Source organism: Chrysemys picta, chromosome 1 (assembly GCF_011386835.1).
Source record: "Chrysemys picta bellii isolate R12L10 chromosome 1, ASM1138683v2, whole genome shotgun sequence".
Lineage (NCBI taxonomy): Eukaryota > Metazoa > Chordata > Testudines > Emydidae > Chrysemys > Chrysemys picta.
In genome coordinates this window covers 338,622,222-338,647,742 of record NC_088791.1, presented here as the reverse complement: position 1 = coordinate 338,647,742, position 25,521 = coordinate 338,622,222, and the positions used below count along the sequence as shown (strand labels likewise).

Genomic DNA, 25,521 nt, shown 5'->3' with positions numbered 1-25,521 from the left:
GGTTTTATTTACCCAATGGACTGGAAGTGTTCTTCTTACATAAATACGCACATAGGATGCATCCTGTGTATTAAAATCTATAATACAAACCTGTGAACAGTAGTCACTGCACATGTACCACAATCACTTTTTGCCATTTTGAGCCAGTTGACACAAATATCTTGATCAGACCATTTTTGGACTAGCATGACTACGAAATATTATTTAATTACTGTATACAGAGGAGATTTTAAAAACACAGGTACCTTTATCTTGTTTAGTTTTAAGAAAGTTGGTTTGTGAAAGTATGTGATTGGAAGCAAGTTTTAAAAAATGACTGTTGGGCCAAGCCTTCGTGCTGAAGAGCTTTCAATGCCAAATTAGAAATGCCTGAAAACAGAGGTTTGGTAATGGACACCCTGACCGTGTTCTATTAGAATTATTGAACTACTACGGCATTTGGATAGTCACATAGTTCAAATAATAAAGTTACTAAAATAAATTAGAACAAATGGATTGCCATGCCAAGGTTTTTTCTTTTATGAACATACATGTTGCCTTTAGGTCCTCTGAATAAGTCAGTCTCTCAGGAGGAGTTCAGATACAGGGAAGACAAAACAGAAGCAAACGGAATACAGTCCAACCTCCATTAGCAGAAGTGCAACTGAGGCACCTTAATCCAAAAGGATAGTCTTAAAGACGGTGACATACCTTATAAACATAAAATATAGAAAAAAGCATCACTGTTCTTCTCAAGTGCAATTAAAACGCAAAAGCCATAAGATAAAGAAAAGATGTGTTAATGTGTTCACGTAATTTAATGTGCATAACTCTGAAGCAACTATCAAATACTCAAAGAGTTCATTGTTTAATATTGATCTTCCTGTACTCATAATTAAACAAAAAGACATACACTGTGTCTACATTTGTTTTTTAAAACCAGGAATACACTCATTTAGAAGAATCAAAGATGACAAGAATAGCCATGGTGAAGTTCTTACTATATTACGGGCTTTGTTAATGTAATTCATCACATCCATCTAGCGTGAAGTGAATTTACTGTACATTTTTGACACCAATGCTCATACAAGTGGTTTTCAAGCCAGCAAATATCACTCTTCTCTTTGTGAAATGGATTAGAAAGTTCCATCCCTCCTTTAATTCTCTCAGTTTGTAGCTTCTTCCCCTCTCCAATGCGGCTTAAAACCTAAACTGCACTTCATTAACTTTTTTCCCCAGTCAGTTCTGCACTAAATCATGTTCAATTTAAAAATCTGCAACATAGCAACTTTTAGTCACAACCTGATGGATAGCTGTTTGTGCAATCAAATCCTTACATATAGGATTGATATCTGCTTATTCTTTTCCAGTTGGAACTATTCCATTAAATAACCCAAGGCAAGTCTCCATTGTGTTTCTAAAATGATTTGGTCTTTTGCTTATTAACTTAAGCAACAGCTGAAGATTAGTATTCACTGTGGACATTAACATAATCCAAAAACATTGCACTTCATTCCTTACCAAGATTACAGTAGAACACAATCTGCGAATGACACCAAATCAACTGGAAGACATTTCCATAGTGTGAACTAACGAAAATATTCTGACCATCTGACTAGGGGTCACTTGTGCTCTTATCAGGAAGTGCCATTTCCCAAATAAGATACTATACATTTTCCATCAAGCAGAAAATCTTCAAAACTGGGGATTGGGAGAGGGCTGAAAATGTAAGCCTTCTCTTTGAGCCAAATGTTGCAGTCTTTACTCAGATAGGATTCCCATTGATATAAAAGGGAGCTTTGCCTGTGTAAGGGTTTTAGGCTTGGACTCTTTGGGATCACATTAACATCAGGGAGAACTTTTTCTTAATCAAATAGAAGGTCAATCTACAAAACTGACATACAGGAAGTAAAGCTGCATAGCAGCATCAAAATCATGTATATATTTATGGAACTGACAGTACCTGAAAAACGACTGGATCCTCTGTTCCAGTGTTCCGACTGAACTTTATGATATTGTCTGCTTTTACATCATTCCCACAATTCAAACACAATATTTGATTTTTTTTCTCTGGTTGGTGTATCCAATACTTCCAACTCTTTTGTATTTTTCTTACATTGAAATTAGTTGCCCACGAGATGTCTATAATTCAGAGTTAATGCTACAGCAAGAATGTCTGCTACAGCACTGATCAGATACTAAAAGGCTAAGTCAGAGAACAAAAGGGTTATGGCACCGCCTAAACACAACAGAAGTCTTGGCTGCGCAGAGTATTGCATATGTGAATCAGACAGTTTGCACTGCAAATACTAAAAATGCACAGTTACTAACATTGAAAAATGGGAGCCACGTCACTGATCATTTTAAACACAAGTGTATTAGAAATGTAGCAGCACTACATTGTTGCATCACCTAAGCAAAAAAAAAAAAAAAAAGGCAGCAGAATATACTGAATAGTAGCTTAAAATGCTACAGATGCTTTTAAGAACACTTTCTAACCTTCTGTGGCTTTTCGCACTACCCTGTTTAAACATCTGTTAATGAAACCTGTTAACTATCAATTGACATGGTGGAAATAATTATTTGTTTAAAAATTCAGATGGAATAAACTTATTTGGAAAGAAAAAGTGAATTCTCATTTTCTTAAGTCACAAACCTTGCTTACCATAGCAAACGATGAGTGGGTCCTAACCTTTTGCATCTTTGATGGTTTTAGTTTTATACATGAGGATGTATGAACTGCTAGAATCCCAATGAAATAACATTAATGCAGTCGGTTCTACAGAACTAACATGGACAGAGGGGAAAAACAAAAACAAGGATTTTCAAGGCTAGAAGGTAGGTATTTTTGGATCTAGGTTTTCTAGAGAGGTATTTAGTAAAGGCCTAATGCCAGCTTTATTACAATGAAATAGAAGTGCTTAACTACTGACTGACTAGTCAATACGACATTGAGGAGGTGGGGGTGGCAGTAGGAAGGAGAAATCACTCCTTGGTGCCAGCAGCAAATTTAGTGCATCCATTGCCGGCAATGGACATAACACCGGGAGGGGGAGGGGGAATCCAAATCTCAGCGCAAAAGGTTTAATAGATGTGACCTTATCAGATTTCAACATTTGGCAGCTATGTTTTAGCTGTGGGCTACAACATGTATAAACTTTACAGCCTGCATCTTAATTAAGAGCCAAGAGAAAACTGAGTGCTATCCAAAACAAACTTCAGCTTCACTGTCTATTATGTGCCAAATAAACTGTTAAAAAAAAATCTGTATACTTGAGCTAACGTACATGCCACTCAAAGTGATGAGATATTGTCTTGGAGTCAAGCATTTTCTCCCAGAAATACTGCCTTCTTGAAATCAGTTGGTCACATGACAACTATTAAAATGTATTTTAAGAAAATTCTAATGGCCAAAGGCCAACACTACATTCAAAACCTGCTAGTACATCCAGGCAGATAAGTAAATCAAAACAAACACACAAATCCAAAACAGAAAACCTCCAAAAGGAAAACTGCTCCATTTGTTTACTTCAATTTGAAGTAGATATTAGGGGCATGAATGGACCAGTCAAGGTTTATTTGAAAATCCCTCCATCATCAGATGCGCTGTAATCCTGTGATCAATGCAGTATGTACAAACGTATTCCTTTCAAAATACTCTGATAGATGGTTTAAAACTCAAACGGCCAGTTACTTTATACAGTGGTTCTGGCATCTGAAAAAGTTTACAGCACTCACATGGTATCATCCCATTTACAAACTAACTTCACACAGATTCCCTCCCACCAGATACTGTACATTAAAGGCCATCTGATGAAATATGCATGGAAAAACTGTTTTATAAATTCATTGCTAGCATGTTTCGACCGTCAAAACTTCATTACAGTACACTTTACTGTACAAACACTTTAAAGGATGTTTATCAGGAAATTCTGCAAGTCAAAATGGATACTAGAGTTCTTGTTTATTGTACTTTCTTGGCCTCTTTATTTACTGTGGTTATCTCCAATCTTAAATCAAGCTGCTTTCATGAAGGTGATTACTAAAATGAGCTATGTATGTTAACCTACAACTCACAAAATGCAACAGTAGAGACATTAATTTTTAAACGGTCTGTTAAATTGTCATCTAAGTTGTGAACATTTAAATATAATATATATCTCATATGAAAAAGCTAAAGCACAAGTGCTTCTGCACACACGCCCCCATTCCCGCCTCCCACTGCCCCCTGCCCCAGTTACGTTTTGGGCCCTGACTGATTTGGAATGCTTTCATAGGCCACACATTTCAACAAATTTGTATGCTTTCAGGAAATATAAAGTCAAAAATATACAAATCTCTTGTTGTTATAAGGTTTTTGTGAATGAAATTACCCAGGACCATGGACTTGGAAGGAGAGAAAAAAATTAAGAGGGAATTTACAGCAATTTATCTTCAAAGTTCAAAACTGGTCACTTCACAGAAAGACTGCAGAACTGGTGAAATTCTTGCTTCTAAAAAGTGATACTGTAGTGGACAGTCTTCTAGGAAAAATAAAACAGCTTTTAATAACTGGCCCGCTGGTATGAGCTACCGTGGAATAAATTAGCACAAAAATGGAAGAAAGTCTTATAACTGTTCACTGTTACAGACGTAATCAACAAGGTCAGTCACTCTCAAAAGTTCATCCTCCTCTTCCTCTGGCCCTACTACCTCCTGCCCACCCCCCGTCCCATTGGGTGCCAGGTTGGCATTGGCTGTGCTGTCCTTGGGGGCTTGAGTCTTCTCACTTGGTTTGCCAATCAAGGTTTCAATAGTTTTACCTGGGCTCTGTCCATTGGTGGAAGGCAAGTCCACTAGGCTGTAGTCCAACGGGCTTTCTACTTTCCCTACATTATCAAAGTCATCTTCATCATCACTTTCTATCCGGTAGCAGGGCTTCTTGGTGCTGTCATGAGGAGCATGAGGTGCTGACGGCTTATTTGCAGGTGCAGGCTTTTCTGCATCTTTGTTCGCATTGTCGCAGTTATCTTCATCATCTGTTTCAATTCGATTCAGCCGTTTGCGGACAGGTCTCCCCTCCTCTGGTTCATCCCCATCCTCTTCTTCTTCTTCTGAGTATTCGTCTGTACTTCGGCTACGTTTTCGAATAGACTGCTTTGATTCCTTTGCTGGTTCATCATCTTCAGAGTTCTTGGACATGTAGCTCTCTGGAATGAGGAACAGACTTAAAGCCGTTAGCAAAATCTGACGGCAGGCAAAACATTTACAATTGCTCTTTATATTTTCCCTTTTATCCCTCTCTTCTGAAATGTCAATCCTTTCTGTCTCGCACCCCGTCGCCCCTCCCCTCTCACGCCAATTCCAGCCAGGCGTTCTGAAACTTTGTTAGAGTACTCACACATAAAATAAAATAAATAGAAATTGCCATACTAGATCAGGCTAGTGGTCCATCTTGCTTGGTATCTTGTTTCTGACACTGACTGCTTGAGGGGAAGGTGTAATCCCACATAATGGATAATTATGTAACAATATGCATTCAGGGGTGTTGTGGAGAAAGTTTATTCCTAATCCCTTAACACCCACTTTACACTCTTCCAGACACCGAGAGCCCATATTATGGCCATCAGCCTTCCCAAAGAGAATTGTATAGGACTCCTTTCAAATCTCATCAACATTGCCTTAAATTTCAGCTGGAGGGTGTGTTATTGTATACAGACACTCCCCGACTTACGCAAGCGTTCCGTTCCATAACGCCTTGCGTGACTCGAATTTTGCGTAAGTCGGAAACGTATACCCGACCATTGGGGGGGAGGGGGGGAGCCCAACCCCACAACACTATTTCTAGCTTACGGAACTTTTTCCATAAGTGTGTATTTGCTTAAGTTGGGTTTGCGTAACCCGGAGGGCGCCTGTAATGCAATGTCTTTTCCATGTATAGGGAGAGTATTCTATAGCCCCTCAGCACTTGTAGCTCCTGATAGTCTGGGAAAGGAAATCAAACACCAAGCAGTTTGACTCATTGGGCCATTTTGAGCTATCCAGAATGTGTGTACATGGTCATCTGAAAGTACGTTTGTTGCACAGAAAGTTTACAACAGGCAAGTTGTGTCTGGTGTTTCTGAGCAATCTTTCACACAGTTCCACAATAAATCTTCCAGGTAATTATATTTCCAGTGACACTGTTACACACTGTACTTTGATATGCCTGGGGAAAATACCAATGGTACCGCTGTGCTGTTTTTACTGCACAAAAAGCCAGTAACAAATTTAATACTATGCAAATTATCTCATAGAACAAATACTATTATTTAACCATTGGTAAGCCAAAAGTCTAGGAGTCAAAGGACTGAAGTTCCCAGTGAGGCTATTATATTATATAGGAGATTCTTGGCAGAGAGGTTCTCTCTACATCCAATTTAGGGGAAGAGAATGCAAATTACATATTAAGGCTCAGTTTGCAAAAGACAATAAGCTTGTATAATACAGTTAATCGCCTTTCATCCTGAAGGATCCTACAGCACTTTACAAATTTCGGCCAACATTTGCCAAAATATCTTCTAATTATGGATTCCCAATTTGACAAACACTGCCTGCTCTTTGAAACATAAGAACAGCTATACTGGGTCAGACCAAAGGTCCATCTAGCCCAGAATCCTGTCTTCCAACAGTGGCCAATGCCAGGTGCCCCACAGGGAATGAACAGAACAAGTAATCAAGTGATCCATTCCGTGTCGTCCATTCCGAACTTCCCATTCACACCATCCCCGCCCATCCTGGCTAATAGCCATTGATGGGCCTATCCTCCATGAATTTATCTAGTTCTTTTTTTAACCCTGTTAATAGTCTTGGCCTTCACAAAATCCTCTGGCAAGTTGTTCCACAGGTTGCCTGTGCACTGTGTGAAAAAAAATACTTCCTTTTGTTTTAAGCCTACTGCCTATTAATTTCATTTAGTGACCCCTAGATCTTGTGTTATGAGAAGGCGTAAATAACACTTCGTTTTTACTTTCTCCACACCAGTCATGATTTTATAGACCTCTATCATATCCCCCTTAGTTGTCTCTTTTCCAAGCTCAAAAGTCCAAGTCTTAATCTCTCCTCGTATGGAAGCCGTTCCATACCCCTAACCATTTTTATTGCCCCTTTCTGAACCTTTTCCAATTCCAATATATCTTTTTTGAGATGGAGAGTCCACATCTGCATACAGTATTCAAGACGTTGGTGTACCATGGTTTTATATAGAGGCAATATAATATTTTCTGTCTTATTATCTATCCCTTTCTTAATGACTGCCAACATTGTTAGCTTTTTTGATGGCCGCTGCACACTGAGTGGATGTTTTCAGAGAACTGTCAACTATCAATAATTACTCCAAGATCTCTTTCTTGGGTGGTAACAGCTAATTTAGACCCCATTATTTGTGTGTGTATAGTTAAAATTATGTTTTCCCATGTGCATTAATTTGCCTTTATCAACATTGAATTTCATCTGCCATTTTGTAGCCCAGTCACCCAGTTTTGTGAGATCTTTTTGTAGCTCTTCGCAGTCTTCCTGGGACTTAACTATCTTGAGTAGTTTTGTATCTGCAAATTTTGCCACCTGTTTACCCCTCGTGGAGTGCACTGTCAGTGCGGGGGCAGGTATTTTTGCCAGACTGTAGCATGTCAGGATACATGATGTAATCCATGACAAAATTATTTGAGAAGAGACTGGGAGCCCCTTCATTCTGTCTGCTACTGCGACGAATAGTTAGGTAGATTTCCAAAATGGCTTTGTTCGATATAGAAAGCGAACGCCCAGCAGTTTCTGTTCCTGGCTGTTTGAGTGTGGCTTAGGGTAAAAGACTGGAAGAAAAATGTTCTGATTAACATGAAACTGGGAGATGACCTTCGGGAGGAAGGCTGGTTGCAGCAAAAGCTGAACCTTGTCCTTATAGAAGACTGTGTAAGGAGGTCAGATGTCAGAGGTCAGATCAGGGCCTTAAGCTTGGATACCCTCCTGGTAGATGTTATTGCCAACAGAAACACTACCTTCAATGATACGCAAGAGTAAAGAGCATATTATATTGTGAGTGGTTCAAAGGGGGGCCCCATTAGTCTGGAAAGAACAAGGTTAAGGTCCCAAGCCGGGATTGGTTGTCATACTTGAAGGTATAGCCTGTCAAGTATCTAAAGAAACGACACCATCTGCTAAAAAAACTCCCTGACAGAGCACAGAAACAAATCTGTACAGACACATGCCTAGAACCCTGACCAGGGGTATTCTATTTGCTACCCAAGATCCATAAACCTGGAAATCCTGGACGCCCCATCATCTCAGGCATTGGCACCCTAACATCAGGATTATCTGGCTATCTGGACTCTCTCCTCAGGCCCTACGCTACCAGCACTCCCAGCTATCTTCGAGACACCACTGATTTCCTGAGGAAACTACAATCCATCGGTGATCTTCCAGAAAACACCATCCTGGCCATTATGGACGTAGAAGCCCTCTACACCAATATTCCACACAAAGATGGACTACAAGCTATCAGGAACAGTATCCCCGATAATGTCACAGCTAATCTGGTGGCTGAACTTTGTGACTTTGTCCTCACCCACAACTATTTCACATTTGGGGACAATATATACCTTCAAATCAGCGGCACTGCTATGGGTATTCGCATGGCCCCACAGTATGCCAAAATTTTTATGGCTGACTTAGAACAACGTTTCCTTAGCTCTCGTCCCCTAATGCCCCTACTCTACTTGCACTACATTGACGACATCTTCATCATCTGGACCCATGGAAAAGAAGCCCTTGAGGAATTCTACCATGATTTCAATAATTTCCATCCCACCATTAACCTCAGCCTAGATCAATCCACACAAGCGGTCCATTTCCTGGACACTACTGTGCTAATAAGCGATAGTCACATAAATACCACCCTATACCGGAAACTTACCGACCGCTATACTTACCTACATGCCTCTAGCTTCCATCCAGGACACACCACAAGGTCCATTGTCTACAGCCAAGCTGTAAAATACAACTGCATTTGCTCTAATCCCTCAGACAGAGACAAGCACCTACAAGATCTCTATCAAGCATTCTTAAAACTACAATACCCACCTGCTGAAGTGAAAAAACAGATTGACAGAGCCAGACGAGTACCCAGAAGTCACCTCCTACAAGACAGGCCCAACAAAGAAAATAACAGAATACCACTAGCTGTCACCTTCAGCCCCCAACTAAAACCTGTCTAGCGCATCAAAGATCTACAACCTATCCTGAAAGATGATTCCCTCACTCTCACAGATCTTGGGAGACAGACCTGTCCTCGCTTACAGACAACCCCCCAACCTGAAGCAAATACTCACCTGCAACCACACTTCACTGAACAAAAACACTGACCCAGGAACCTATCCTTGCAACAAAGCCCGATGCCAACTCTATCCGCATATCTATTCAAGTGACATCATCATAGGACCTAATCACATCAGCCATACCATCAGGGGCTCATTCACCTGCACATCTACCAATGTGATATATGCCATCATGTGCCAGCAATGTCCCTCTGCCATGTACATTGGCCAAACCGGACAGTCTCTACGCAAAAGAATTAATGGACAAATCTGACATCAGGAATCATAATACTCAAAAACCAGTGGGAGAACACTTTAACCTGTCTGGTCATTCAATGACAGACCTGTGGGTGGCTATTTTACAATAGAAAAGCTTCAAAAACAGACTCCAACAAGAAACTGCTGAACTCAAATTGATATGCAAATTAGACACAATCAATTTAGGTTTGAATAAAAACTGGGAATGGCTGAGCCATTACAAACATTGAATCTATCTCCCCATGTAAATACTCTCACACTTCTTATCAACCTGTCTGTACTGGGCTATCTTGATCATCACTTCAAAAGTTTTTCTTCTCTTACTTAATTGGCCTCTCAGAGTTGGTAAGACAACTCCCACCTGTTCATGCTCTCTGTATGTGTGATGTTCCATTCTATGCATCCGAAGAAGTGGGATGTAGCCCACGAAAGCTTATGCTCAAATAACTTTGTTAGTCTCTAAGGTGCCACAAGCACTCCTGTTCTTTTTGCGGATACAGACTAACACGGCTGCTACTCTGAATCCAACTATTGGGTTGGCAAAGACTGACCAGCCGCCACACCTGGGTGAAAGGCGGAAATGGCAGCCAAGTGGACTTTTGTTCATGATATAGAAAGCCCTTGCTGTTTCAGGTGCAGAAGGTAGTCCAAGATAAAAAGGTATTGTCGAGTGCGTACAAGACGTGTGTTTCTGCGATGACCAAATTGTGACTCTCTTCCATTTGGCTAGGTAGGTGGCCCTAGTAGATGGTTTCTTACTGCCAAGGAGAACTTTCCTAACTGGATCAGAGCAAGCAAGCTCCATTGGGTTTAGCCATAGGGCTTCCAAGCCGTGAGGTGGAGAGATTCGAGGTTGGGGTGCTGAAGACGGCCGTGGTCCTCAGTTATCAGGTCCGGGAGCAGCAGTAGAGTGATCGGAGTTTCCACTGAGAGCTTTAGAAGAGACAAATACCAGTGCTGATGGGGCCAGGCTGGAGCTATCAATATTACCGAGGCTTCATCCCTCCAAACCTGGATTAGCACCTTGTGAACGAGTGAAATGGGTGGAAACGCGTAAAGGAGGTGGTCCTTCCAGGGAAGAAGGAACGTGTCCACGATTGAGCTTAGGTTGTGATTCAGGAAGGAGCAGAACTGCACACACTTCTTGTTGTGTCTTGTGTCAGGTCTATCTAGGGAATTCCCCACTGTCGGAAGATGGTGTTCACGATGTCCGGGTGGATGGATGACTCGTGGTTGTGAAAGGACCTGCTGAGATGGTCTGCCAACTCGTTTTGAACTCCGGGAAGATAAGGTGCCTCCTAGTGTATTGAGTGGGCTATGCAGAAGTCCCATAGTTTGAGGGACGGTTCCTGGCACAAAGGACATGAGCATGCTCCCCCCCATCTGTTAATATAAAACATCGCTGTTGTATTGTCTTTCATGACTGATACACATCTCCCCTCCAAGTGAGCTTGGAAGGTCTGGCATGCCAGACAGACTGCCATCAGCTCCCTGACGCTGATGTGAAGTAAGAGCTACACTTGGGACCAGAAGCCTTGAGTCCTGAGTTCCCCCAGATGCACTCCACACCCCATCGCTGACGTGTCTGTGACCAAGGAAAGAGATGGTTGAGGTCTGGAGAAGGGAATTCCTGCGCACACAGCTTACGGGTTGAACCACCATAGGCGAGATTCGAGAACTGGTCGGGAACTTGTCTAGACTGTCCCCGTTTGGTCGATACACCTAGGCTAGCCATGCCTGAAAGGGTTGGAGCCTCACTCTGGCATGCTGCACTACATAAGTACAGGCAGCCATGTGGCTGAGGAGCTTCAGGCAATTCCTTGCCGTAGTGGTAAGGAATTGCCTGAGATCTTGTATGATGTTGCAAAGGGTGTGAAACCATGACTCTAGTAGAAATGCTCTCGCCTGTCTTGAGTCCAACACTGCCCCTATGAATTCTATCCTCTGAACAGGGGACAGGGTTGAATTCTGCACATTCAGTAGAAGGCCAAGGTCACCGAACGTTGCTCTTATCAGGCTTACGTGTGCTTCCACTTGTGTTTTGGAGCAGCCCTTGATCAGCCAGTTGTCGAAGTATGGAAACGCCTGCACCTGGCACTTCCGCAAGAAAGTGGCCATGACTGCCATGCATTTGGTGAACACCCAAGGTGCCACTGACAGGCCGAAGGTAAGGACCGGGAGCTGAACTGGAGAGAATATCCCAGTTCTACCGTGCTACTCCTGGGAGAATTCTGCGCCAAAAAATCCAAAATTCTGCAAATTTTATTTGTCAAAATAATGCAATATAATCACACCAGTTTCAATTATTTTGGTAATTTATTTAAACTACCATACAGAAAAAAAAAATCACACTAACTATGCAGCATGTCCTAAAGACATGAAAATTAAATTACAAATACTTGGTAACCAAGACTCTGCATTCCAGTTATAATCCTGGATTTTCATGTAAATTACATTACTTTTATTTTGTTGTTTGGTGTTCTGTAAAGTAGAATGATGCTTTAAATCGCTCAGACTTTCACACAAGAAAACCATCCAGTTTGCTAATCATTGTCATGCATTTTTTTAAATGGATAAGTAAAATAGATCCTGAGCTGTAATCTAACCCCATTGTGCCCCTCTGGCACAGGAAAAAAAGTGAGAAAGGAGACAGACCTTATTAGCTGAGGATTCTGTTACTGTCATTTACAACAAGGCTCCTTTACCCCATCTGGCAAAGTAAAGGAGACTTAATTGACTAAGAATGGGAACAATTAACTAGCAATGGGAACATTAGCAGCCTGCCTGTTTAGTTGTTACATTTCTGCTCTGCCTCAGGGACAGAGCCTGCTTTACACAGCCCTATGCCTGCAAGCCTGGGATGCAGCAACAGCAACGAGAGGGACAGAGTGAGTGTTCCCATGCAGGCAGGCACCCAGCCCCACCTCCTTGCCCAACCTCCCTCCTTCCCCTCCCCTCCCCGCTGTGGTGATCTGCTCTCTGCTGCTGGTTGCTCCCAGCAAACGCGTCTGGGCTGCTGCGGAAAGGGCATGTGTTCTCCCCACAGATTTCTTTGCTCCCCTGCAGAAAAATGGGGGAGCAAAGAAATCTGCAGAAGGTACGAATTCTGCGCCCCTCTGCAGGGCGCAGAATTCCCCCAGGAGCACCAGCAATTTGACGTGATCCGGGCCCAAGCATGGTAGAAGTGAGACAGTTGGCACACAAAGGATGGGATAGTTGGATCCGGTGTTTGAACTGGTGCATCGCCCTCGGGCGCACCTTCAAAAGGCTTGTTTTTAACCGGAGGACTGTTTCACCTGCCCAGTGCTGATGAAGGAGGAGGCGGCTTCCTCCTGTTGTTTCTATTACGCCTCCTAGAATAGTCCTGCCTGTTGGTAGAATCAAGGCAGGGGATGGGGCTTAAAATGACTCCACTGTGTAGATGGAGTATGGAGGCCCAGGGACTTGAGAGTGGCTCTGAGTCCTTAAGGCTATGAAGCTGTGAGTCCGTTTTCTCGGCGAAGAGGGTCGAGCCTAGGGTGACCAGATGTCCCGATTTTATAAGGACAGTCCTGATATTTGGGGCTTTTTTTTTTTTTTTTAAATATTACCCCCCAGCCAGTCCTGATTTTTCACACTTGCTATCTGGTCACCCTAGTCGAGCCCTCAAACAGGAGGTCCTGGATGGTCTGTTGGACCTCATACAGGAGCTCTGATGCCTGCAACCAGGAGCTCCTCCTGATGGCCACCACTGAAGCTATGGTCCAAGTGTCTGAATTGGCAACATCCAGGGCTGCCTGTAGCGAAGCCCGTGCCACAAGTTTGCCCTCCTCCACCAAGGTGGAAAACTCTGCCCTCAATTCTTCTGGCAGAAGCTCAGTGAATTCTGACATAGCCCTGCAGGAATTGAAGCTATATCTGCTAAGGATCACCTGGTGGTTTGACATCTGAAGCTGGAGCCCCCCGGTAGAATAGACTTTCCTCCCAAAGAGGTCCAGCTTCTTCACATCTCGGGTTTTAGGTGATGGGACCTTGGTGCCCTTGCCGTTCTCATTCTTTTGCCACTGTCACCACTGAGGAGTCCGGTGGGAAGTGTGAATAAAAGTGTTCAAACCCTTTAGAGGGAAAAAAATACTTCCTCTCTGTCCTTTTCGCCACCAGAGGCAGGGAGGCGGGGGTTTGCTGCAGCATTTTGGTGGTATCTTGTATGATTTTAATGAGCAGCAGGGCAACTTGGGAGGGTCCTCAGGGGGTCAAGATGGACCATGGGGTCCAATGACTCAGAGACCTCCTCAATCTAGAGCCCCAGGTTCTGGGTCACTTTTCAGGAGCTGATGGTGGACCCTACTGTCCTCGAGTGCAGGAGCCGTGGAGGTACCAGCCACTGCCTCGTCTGGTGATGACAAAGATGAGATTTTACCTGGGACCGGCTCTTGCTCCTGGACTGTGCGGTGACCAGTACGGTGTGGGGCGGCTGGTCCTGCACCAAGGGAGATGGGGGAGGTGCATGGGTTTCTGAAGCCACCAACACTGACCTCCTGGAATAGGATCCCTTGCTTTGATGAAACGCCCAGGGGATCCAAAATGGCCATTGGGTTGGAGACTGCCATTGCACAGGCCATGGCATCGGGGGAAATTGCTGTCTCTCCCTGTCCAACCTCGAGTGTCTGCACTCCGATCTGTGCTGGCTCCACCTGGACACAAAGGATTCCACCTCTCAATCTGATTGGAAGGACTCACTTTGGGAGGACCATGGGAGAACAGTGCCCACCGGTGCCGTGGAGCAGTGCTGGGAGATTGGTGACCATTGCAGTTCCCCTACTGGTCTCCTGCCAGAAGGTACCAGGCACCGGGTGATGGTGACTGATGAGGTACCATTGCTGGCTTGCCTTGGGACCACACAGAGTCTTGCGGGTGCCACTGCCCTTGAGCTTGGTGCCCTGTCTTGCCTGGGCAGGGAAGGCAGTGCCATGAAGGTGATGAGCTCTCTTGCCGCCTTGAAGGTCTCTGGCATGGAGGGCCGCTGCAAAGCCTCTCCGCAACTCTCCCGGGAAGGGGAGTCCTGGGGAGCCGGACTCAATTGACCCTTTGTTGGGGCAGGAGTCAACGGCGCTGGGCTAGGTAGTGCCGCGCTTACATGGCCCAATGCGGGTCCTTCTGTCCCGGCCTCGGTGTAGGTGAGCAACCCCTGTACAGCTTCTTTTTCTTGAGGAGCCCCGGGGATTGGGAATGGTGCAACACACTGCCATGCGTGGATCCCCTGTGCAGTGAGCTCCGTTGGTGCTGAGTGTTTTTATCCAAGTCCTTTTTCGGTACCAAAGTTTCCCGTATTGACGCCAGAGCACTGCGCACCAATGTTGAGGTGCTAGGTATCAGTTCGGCCGAAGTCTCCTCTGAGTGGGGATGGAGGGCAGCCTCCATCAGAAGGATCTTCAACCTTTGGTCTCTTTCTTTTTGAGTCCTTGAGTGAAATCCTCTACAGATCTTGCAATGGTCCTTCTGATGCGATTCCCCCAGGCACTTCAAGCAGGAAGTGTGGGGGTCGCTCCCTACTGGAATCTAGCTATATAATGACTGATTAACTACAGCTACTAGCTAACTGGTTTAACTATTCCCAGAAAGACAGTCTGAGGACTACTAGGGAGAAGGCTTGCCAAAGCAAGAGCAAATGAGCATTCCGGCTAACCGTCACAGGTGGTAAGAAGGAACTGAACTGGCGGCGGGGCCCTATATATGGCACCATGGAGGCACGACTCCAGGGGGTGCCTGAGCTGACCCGATGGGTACCACTAGGGGAAAAACCTGGCTACTGTGCACGTGGTGCGCATACACTTAACTGGAATCAACATGAGCATGCACTCAAAGAACCAATCTTGCCAAACAAACCTAATTTCCTTCATTGGTAGGGTTACTGGCCTAATGGATACAGGGAAGCAGAAAACATGGTATAATCTTGATTTTAGAAAGGCTTTTGTCCCACAGTCCCACATGACATTCTCATAAGCAAATGAAAGAAATGTGGTCTAGATGAAATCATTATAAAAGTGGGTGAAAGACTCTATGTGTAGTTATCAATGGTTTACTGTCAAACTGGGAGGATGTACCTAATGGGGTCCCACGGGTCAGTCCTGGGTCTGGTATTATTCAATATTTTCATTAATGTCTGCAATAATTAAATTGAGAGCATGTTTATTAAATTTGCGAAAGACATCAAGCTAGGAGGGGTTGCAAGCACTTTGGAGGACAGGATTAAAATTTGAAACAACCTTGACAAATTAGAGAATTACTCTGAAATCAACCAGATAAAATTTAATAAAGACAAGTGCATATTTAGGGGGACAGAACAAAATGACCCAATTTGGATACAACCAGGACACCAGAGTTAACACCCTTACTCTTACAAAAGTGCTGTGGGATCTTTAATGACCACAACTGAAGCATAACAAATAATCCTGTCCTCCACAATAACTGCATTTCCTCCTTTGAAATCCCAACATTTCCCTGCCAGGTGAAGTAATTTCACACCAGGAAGTCAAGATAAGGGAAAGGAGGGAATTTGACAAATAGCAGTAGTAATGCCTTGTTATAGAAATTGATAGGTTGCATCACAAGGATACATTTAGATTTTAGGAAATATCAAGGATCTCAGGAAAGAATTCTCTGTGTATCTCACACTAAATGCAAATCTTGTGTTTACTTTATGCCCCGTATTTCTCCCTTTGCACTAATCACTCACACATCAGCTCCTGCAAATGGTGGAGTGCTTGTTTTACCTTCACTGTCTGAACTGGGAAGCCTGCGTTTATGAAGTCGTCTTAGCTCCTTTCCGTATCGAACACTTTTCTGTGAGCCATCGCTTTCTGAATCCTCCTTATAGTTAACTTGTCTCTTCTGATTCCGCCTTGATCTTCTCCGCCTAGTTTCCAGGTAATCATCATCACTGTAATCTGTGTAATCACCACTTTCTGCAAAGAAGAAAACAGCCATATGCTTTATTCTGTTAAAATGAAAATGCACAGACCCACTGGCACATTTTCAAAAGGTATGTTTGTTTGAACAAAGTGCAACCTTGAGCAAACAAAATCAACCACTCTTCAGTCACAGGAAACCCTCAATCATTACGCCTCTAACGGGAAGGTTGTTATCTTGTCCAGGTCCAGTCTCATACTACTCCACTGATTTCCCATTTATTTCCAGCTTGAAATTGCGATCTGTTTTCAAATTCCACTATGGATTTGTCCAGTTACTCTCACAAACCTCTCCCACCACTCCTCTGGTTTCCTTTTATCCTTCTATACAATCCTTTTTATCCTTCTATACCTCTACTTATGTGAAACATACTTCTCCTCTACAGTTCCTGCCAACTGGAACAATCTGCTTGAATCTGAATTTATGATACACTCTCATTTCAATCTCCACTGGAAAATACCTGTCCCCCTTGGTTTTTATTTAACTCTAATTTTATTATATTCAAGCATTTTTAGACAACGTGCATGAAAGATATTGACAGAACAACAGTGAACTGTAGGCAGTGGTCAAAAATGAAGTGGGTAAACTCAATTCCCCAAATGAGAAGTGGCTAAACTCTGTGTACCTGAGTTTACTCTTGACTATACTACTGATGGTAGGAAAGTACAGATTAATTGTTCTCAAGTCAGCAACAAGGAGATCAGTCCTATAGGTTTCAAAGCTGCAGCTACACGTTTGGTCAGAGTACCAGATGAGAGCGTTTATAACAACCGACCCACCGTCATTCCTAGTTCTCGGTTCACCCGTCTTCTGCAGAATTAGTACCTTGTTAGGGTCTAGCTCAGGGGTCCCCGCCATGGCGCCCGCCGGGGTATCCCTGTGCGCCCGCCAGAAAAGCAGCCGCCGAAATGCTGCCAAGTAGCGGCAATGTCAAGAAGTGCTACTGGGGAAATGCCGCCGAATTTTGGCGGCGACGCCCCTTGATGACGCTGCTTCACGAATTTCAGCGGCGACGCCTCTTGACGTTGCTGCTTCACGGCGGCATTTCGGTGGCTGCTTGTCTGGCGACCACGGTCCTCGGCGGGTAGTCGTCTGGCGCCCGCCCCACGGAAAAGGTTGGGGACCACTGGTCTAGCTTGTCAGCCACTTTTTCCAACAGCTGAAAATAACTGTGGTAGCTGGATCATGTTTAGCTACTTTTTCTTTAAACCATGTCAAAAACATTACTCCACAGTGTTAATGCTGCCTTTTCATTCGCATCACGAGCTGCCCTATCGTGTTATTAACTGAAATGACTTAGACTAAAACAGACTAAAACATTAAGGAAAAGGTGAGAGCAAGTCAACAAGAGAGCTCAATGAGAAACCTCAGAAATCTGGAGAAGAAAAAAAAAAATAAAGCAACCCTCCATGTTTGTTATTTCTTTAGACCCAACGTAAGGCGAGGCAGGCTCTCCGGAAAGAGAGCTTGTGGGGGTAATGGAAAGGAACATATACTTAAGGCCACCACCCTTTGCGGGGAGGGAGAGTTGGGGGTGTGTGTGTGTGGAGAGAGAGAGATACACACTGCCTTATGGAAAGAAACAGGACTGAAAACCTCGAAGACTGAGGTTCTTTATTTGTCCACAAAACAGATGAATACTGGGCATCAGCAGTGCAAGCTTCTCCAACATCAAGCTGCCGTGGAGGGATCACTTCCAGATGTAACCCCTTTGGGGTTTAGAGATCACGGCCCTTTAAATCTTTTTCCTAAGGGGGAGGGGGAGAGTAAGAAAAAAGAAGGGAAACTCCAGGGGGCAGCGCTGGAGCTCCAGTGGGAGGGAGAGGCAGCCTGCAGGCCCTAGAAAAGTGAAGCAGCAGAGAACCTGCCTGAAGCCTGGGAAGGACAGGGCCGATCGGGGACACCCCAGGACGGGAGCCAGGAGCAGCACTGGGCCAGGGAGGACTTGCCCGAGAAGTACAGGCTGGAGCTGGACCCAGTATCACTGCTGCCCAGAGCTGCATGGCATGGGGCTGTGAGTACTGGGGCTTGTGACTTTGCATGGGGAATAAGGAGGGAGGTGGTCGCTCTGTGTGGCTTTGCAGAGAGCAGCAGAAGAGGGCACCGGAGGGGTTTGTTGGGGGAAGGTTCACTGGCGCTGAAGACTACCAGGAGCACCCAAGACTCACCACTGGACTGGAACTTTGCTCAGGACTCCTGAACTCTGTGTGCAGACACATTGCTCAGTGTCTGCCCTTCAAAACAGTGCTACCACTGGGCCTGTGGGGCCTTGGATTGGATGCAGCCCTGTCTTACTGCTCCCCCTATATTTCCCCTTGTTGTTTTTCTCCTCTCATCCCTCTGTAAATAAATATTTCCCTTGTTATATTCACTGTACTTTTCCTGTGGGTGTGTGTGTTCACTCTGGGGGTTTGGAACAGCTACCCCTGGGGTGGAAGGGATTTCTCCTGCTGCATTCCTGCACACGCCTTCTCTTGGCCAGAGCTGCCTGCAGAGCAGACCCCATCTTGGCCACGAGGGCGCTAAAGTTACACTTGGTGGCCCGTACGGGGACTTTGCAGTATACACACACACACACACACACACCCCTACGTTGTGCACCCTGGGCTCCTCTTCACAGAGCAAAGAAACTCCTGAGTGACTTTCATCTCAGTTTAAAAAAAATAAATAAATAAATAATGGAGAGAGGATTATTAGAAGACCTGTGCCGAGGGGCACGAATCCCAGTAACCAAAGCTGTGCTGGTGGTGGTGGTGGGGGGGGGTTCCCAGAAGAGATGGAACCAAATGAAATTGAGGAGAGCTTAGATGCAGCTGAAATACTGGGGAGTGTAAAGGTGCGCACCCCTATTTACAACTGCAAAGTGAAGGGCATGGTAGCACTATGTACTCACTCCAAGGAAACAGAACTTGATAAAGTGCCCAAAGAGGTGCAAGTAGAAGGTATTCCCTGGACAATTCTGGGGGAAGAGCAGTCCCCTCCTAGTGTGCCTGTGTCACTTAGGGTGACCAGATAGCAAGTGTGAAAAATCGGGACAGGGGGTAGGGGGTAATAAGAGCCGATATAAGAAAAAGACCCAAAAATCGGGACTGTCCCTATAAAATTGGGACATCTGGTCACCCTAGTGTCACTTGAGGTGGATTCTTTAGCGCAGAAATTGCAAGCTCTGATGGTGGATGAGAAGCGGACAAGAGAAGAATTAATTTTGGCATTAGGAGGGGCTCCAACACCTGCAGCTCCGGCCTGTCCTTATCAGGCAAGTCCTCCTGGCTCCTGTCCTGGGGTGTCCCCGAACGGCCCTGTCCTTCCCAGGCTTCAGGCAGGTTCTCTGCTGCTTCACTTTTCCAGGGCCTGCAGGCTGCCTCTCCTTGGGGCTCCAGCACTGCCCCCTGGAGTTTCCCTTCTTTTTTCTTACTCTCCCCTTCCCCCTTAGGAAAAAGATTTAAAGGGCCATACTCTCTAAACCCCAAAGGGGTTACACAGAGATAAGAAGGGAGTTCAGCTCCAGGCACACTGAGCCTTTGGCCTCTCTGCCAGCTGTCAACAAGAGCATTAGTGCATATATTCGGGAGTATTTTTTTGTGATGGACACATGTCCACTAGGAACTGAATACGAACTGCTCCCAAGTGTTTAGCTGCATTAAGGTGCAGCTTAGTAATAACTTCAGATCCTTTAGCTTCTGCATCAGTTGCTCGCATATTTTCATTAATCACAGACTGCCACCATTTCCACTGTGAATCTGTGTGTGTGTTCAGACTCTAGCCATTTCTTTCTTACACTCATTGTTGGTCTCTTAGTGGCATGCAGAAAAGGAAGACAGCTTACAGAACCATTATTTTAAGCTCATACACCTTTCTTATAATTTGCCCATACATAAAAACCTCACACTGGAGACCAGCCCTTCCATGATAACCCATTTCAGTCTGCAGCTCAGCTGACTTCAGAAAGATGGATACAAGAGTGGAAATTCAATGAACTAATCCTGCAAGGTGCTGGGTGCCTTCAACTCCCAATGGCATTAGGTAGTTTTGGGCCCAGTCCTACAAAGTAAGTGATGCTCCCAAGAAAGCTCTTCCTAAAAAGTGCTAACTCCTCATGGAATGCTATGAGAATATATTATTAAGAGACAAAATTTACTTATTTTCTGATTTATTTCTTCTTGATTAGTAAGGACAAATACACGTAAGAAAAAAATATCTTCTCCCCTTAGTTCATCTGCTTCCATTGCTTATTCCTCTGAGTAGGAATCATTTTCATACAGTCAATTGTATTTCAGACAGAGGATGGATTTTGATTGGGGAACAGGCAGTATAAGGCAAGGAACAAAGATACTGTTGTCATGCAAGTGTCCCTAGTAATTAAAGTTCAAAAGAGAGAAATATCAAAACCATAGATTCATAGATTATAAAGTCTTAAGGGATCACTATTGTAATTTAACTTTGTCCTCTTGTCTAACATAGATCATAGTACAAGAATTCCTGCAGTTGAGGAAATTATTCTTCCCTACTAAAAGTCAGGGATTGAGTTTCTCTAAGCAATAGGCTTTTCAAAGTTTTCCATGAGGCATCAGCAGATCTCTGAGTAGACACAATTAAATAGTTCCTTGAACTACTTTTCCTGCTAAGTTTAAAAAAATATTGTGCACACACAAAATACGCAAATAGAGATGCAACTGGAAATGAAACATTAGGAATCTGCAAATTCTGCATACAATTGCCTGTTTTGCCCTCATAAATTAAACACACATTTAAAAATGAATGTGACCCAAAGAACCTAGCACTCAACACTAATTTCCTTTTGTGTATTTTGAACAGAACATTCAGACCAAGTGAAAACCTTAAATAGGGAACACAATTATTAAAAAAAACAGTACTCGCATGGCACTTTTCATTTTCAAAGTAACTCACAGAGACATCCAATTAACTATCACAACACCTCTATTACAAAAGCATTAGCCCTATTTTTACAGCTAGAACCTTAGAAGCATAGATGACATATGACTTGACTGAATTCATATAGCCAAGTCAACGTCCAGGCCAAGATTAGAACTCAGGAGTTTGTAAACCCCCTGTCCTTTTGCTTGGGCCCTCTTCTCTGACACACAACAGCTAATTCTGAAAAAGTTAAGCTTACCAGACTCCCTACTTAAATTGTCCTCAGAGTCTTCCTCTTCATCATCCTCTGAATATTTTTTCTTGACTGTTTTTCTTCGTAACCGCCTGCTTTGTCTCATTGGCCTGGAGTGGTGTCGCCTGGGTCTACGGGCACAGAATTCTGTATCGCTGTCTTCGTTTGACAGCTGATCATCTTCACTTTCATCTGGGTTTTCCTCTGATACAACAAACTCGTCCTGAGATCTGTTTAAATAAAAAAAAGTTACAGCCAAAAGAGAGATACTTGAAACAAATGGACTAAAATACTGTAACATATAAGAGTTAGATATATTTAATATAGCTTATAATAAATATAGAAATGTATTATTTCAATAACATCTACATCTTTTTTTGTCTGGAGCGCCTAAGAGCATTTCACAAAAATGAATGAATATTCTCAAAACTAATGTGAGGCACCAAATCTTTATGCTGAGATCAACATACCCAACACTGAAATTAAACACCTGCTGCATACCTGAAGGTGCCTTTACAGAATATAACATTACACAGTAGATTAGGACAGTAAGTGAATTCAAATGCTGTATCCAATTGAAACTGCAGGTGGCTTTATTTAAGCTGAATTCTAATTGGCCCAGGACTTCAGGATAAACACCACTATTCTTATGAGACATTCCTTAAGTACCCACAAATGGTCAGGACTTCAGTTTGTGTGTCTTGTATGAAATATGGCACCCTCACACCTACAGTGCCTTCTGTCATACTGGTTCAGTAATAGTTCAGGCAGAACACCATCTGTGAAACAGTTTCATGTTTCACCTACAGTAGGTGTTCCCTTGAGATCTCTCATTCAAGCACTGACCAAATACAAATCTATTCACTTGTGAGAGCTGAAAGAATCATATCCATGAAGCTGATGCACTTATGGATAAACTTCTAATTCATTGATTTATATTACTGGTCTTTCAGTACTACCGTCATATATAAATTGGCTGAGTTTTTATAACAGTTAAGCAGCCTACCTGAAAAAAAAGGTTCTTATGCAACAGTAATAGGCATCCAACTCCCATATCTGAATGCAAACTCTAATCTAACATCCAACAGGTAATTAGTAGAGATTATTGTTGAAAATACGTGGACTCAATGTGACAGATGAATGAAGTGCTAATTCAGTGAGATTTTTGCAGGCTGAATTCACTAATTAGGAAAGTTCCAGCACATCTTGCTCAACTACTGAAAAGCCTTCAACACAATCACATGTGGAGAATGGAGCTGAAGAGATTTAAACAGAGATAGTTCCAAAACACAACAAGAGGGGTAATGAACAGAGTATCAGCCTTAAGGACTCTCAGCAAAGAGGGGAAAAAAGAGGTCTTGTACCATTGTGTGTGTCTTTAGAAAGCATAAAAAGGACTGAAAGGATATTTAACATTAGAAATTCAGGTCTGTCTGCTCTGGAGGATTCTGATGACTGGAGAACTAATGAAATGGCAGCATCCCAAGAAAGTGAAAGTTGAGCAATTCAGAAGGGGAAGGGATTTTTAATCAGACTGCTTAATATGTATTTAACATTTTAGGTTTCATGTTCTTGAGAGGGTAAACGCTACCTTTTCCTGATCTCCGCATCTAGTTCTGCTGGCTTCTGAACCTCAAATCTGTAGTATGCTAAAAATCAAAAGTTGATTTCTATAGCTTTCTTAAAGCTTCATCTCTGGTAGCTTACAGTCTATCAGTACTTCATAATTCTAAGATATCTATGAGGTCTTGTCTACACTAGAGAGTTGTGACTAGATTTTCTATATTGATAGAACAGAAAGATGCCTTATACTGGCACTGCAATTCCCATACAGTAAGAAACAACTATATGGGTATAAGTCACCTTCATACCAATATAAATGTGTCCACACTAGGGCTTTCACTAATGTAACTACTTTTGTTGTGTTATAAATAAATAAATAAATAAATAACCCACGTACCCCTAACTGAAAGAGTTAGACTAATAAAAATTTTAAGTCTAGACCTGGCTTAACACAAAACCCACTCTTACAGCTTCAAACCACAAAGACAACCCAGTGGCATCGTAAGTTCACAGAAACCTGTAGTGGTTAATAAACCAAGACTAGTAGTTTAACAGCTACCTACCCATCGCTGATCCTGAACTCATCCTCACTCTCTTCCTCATCCAGGTTACTATCACTATCGAGGTCGTTCAGTCGCCGTCGTTTCTTGCGACGTGCTGCAGCGGCCCTTTGTGGCCGCTTATTTTCTTTCCTTTCTTCCTCTAGGATGGTGGAAATGTCTTTTCCTCGGTGACCTGTGATATTAGACATGTCTTTGCCTCTGCCACCACCTGTGTTAGTGGGAGAAAGGGAAAATAAGCTGCAAGTTAATTGTAGCATTTTTCATTCAACTTCACAGGGACCTTCCCACCCTGCTGCTAATTTCAACTTCCTTTTATAAAGGAGAGCCTTTTTATCATTCAAGACTCAATTTCTTGAACCCAGCTTTCTTACATCCACAGCTATATTATATAGAGCAGTGGTCCCCAACGCGGTGCCCGCTGGGGCATTTATGTGCACCCGCCTAGTGTCCAGCAGGGGAGAGAAGCCGCGGCCCCGCGCCTGACGGGGACAGAGAACTCAGGCTGCGGGCGCGGTGTTCTCTGCTCCCTGCGGGCACAGGGCCCACCTAGTGCCCAGCAGGAGAGAAAAACTGCGATCCCGCGCCTGCCGGGGACAGAGAACTCCGGGGCTGCGGGCACCAGTGTTCTCGGTCCCTGGCAGGCGCGGGGCCCACCTAGGGCCCAGTGGGGGAGAGAAGCCGGGGCCCTGCACCTGCTGGGGACAGAGTACTCCGGGGATGCGGGTGCCAGTGTTCTCTGTCCTCGCAGCTTCTCTCTTCTCTCTGGATTCATATATTATGTAATATTAAATATGTTTTTTGTATCATTTAATGTACAAATACAAAATAAGCCTTGAAAAATTGTTGGCGCCTGCCACACTCTTCTGAAAACATGAATGTGCTACTGACCACAAAAAAGTAGGGAACCACTGATATAGAGTATATTTTGGAAGGGATATAATCCCTAACACTTGGGGGGCTCAAAGCAACTATTTACCCATGGGATGTTAGAAAGAAGTTTCCCTATGGGCAGGTTACTGGACAATTGTCCATTACAGGAATGCCAGCACCTTGTTCTGAAGCATCGGATATTGGCTACTATCTGGGACAGCATACTGGGCTAGATGGACCACTGATCTGATAGGAACATATTAAAATGCTATGCCATAAGACAAACTCGGACACACACGCACAAAACAAGATTATGAATGTTCTTGGAGGACAAGAAGTCTGAATATGATGTAGGACTAAAGGAAAGCTAGGGAGTGGATTCAAGGATATGACACATGCTTGGAATAATTGAAAAGGAACAGTACTAATACTAAAAGTACTGTTATTGACAGAATAGAAGAGTGCGGTGGGGGAAGAGGTGAGACAGGAAAATTAGAGATATGGTTCTCGTAATCAAGGTGAGAGATGCCCAACTCATGGATAAGTGTTGTAGTGGCGGAGAGAGAGAGAGATGAAAGAACACACTGATTTTAAAGAAGTAGTAGTAACAAGGCTTAGTGAGGGAACTGGGTGTGGGTGAAGGAGCGTTGGGAAGTCTGAGATGGCATTAGCAGCTTGGGAGACAAGGGACGGTAGCAGAGTTCTTAGTGATGCCAGAGAGAGAAGGAAGTGGAGAGGGATTAGGAGGAAAGATGAGCAGCCCTGTTTTGGAGAGACTAGATTTGAATTGGTAGCAAGACATCTACAAAAGGTGTAGTTGTGAGATGTGAGAGTCAATCAATCAATGGCACCATCGCTCTTTACAGATCATGGTGTAGGTCCCGAT

The 25,521-nt window shown here is 43.7% G+C and overlaps 1 protein-coding gene across 5 annotated transcripts in view; it reads right to left on the bottom strand.

Annotated features, from left to right (window-relative positions):
• The window catches only part of RSF1 (remodeling and spacing factor 1), a 128,229-nt gene that overhangs the window by 8,888 nt on the left and 93,820 nt on the right, over positions 1-25,521 (bottom strand). For 3 of the 5 annotated variants that reach the window (XM_008172220.4, XM_008172221.4, XM_065596034.1), the window contains exons 13-16: positions 23,766-23,973; positions 21,646-21,869; positions 16,316-16,507; positions 782-5,168 (exon numbers count right to left, since the gene is read on the bottom strand). In XM_008172220.4, the coding sequence (XP_008170442.2) occupies positions 4,588-5,168; positions 16,316-16,507; positions 21,646-21,869; positions 23,766-23,973 (1,205 nt within the window). In that variant the 3' untranslated portion in view covers positions 782-4,587. Of the gene's footprint in view, positions 1-781; positions 5,169-16,315; positions 16,508-21,645; positions 21,870-23,765; positions 23,974-25,521 lie in introns of those variants that run through there. The other 2 variants (XM_008172223.4, XM_065596045.1) reach the window with 1 other exon arrangement.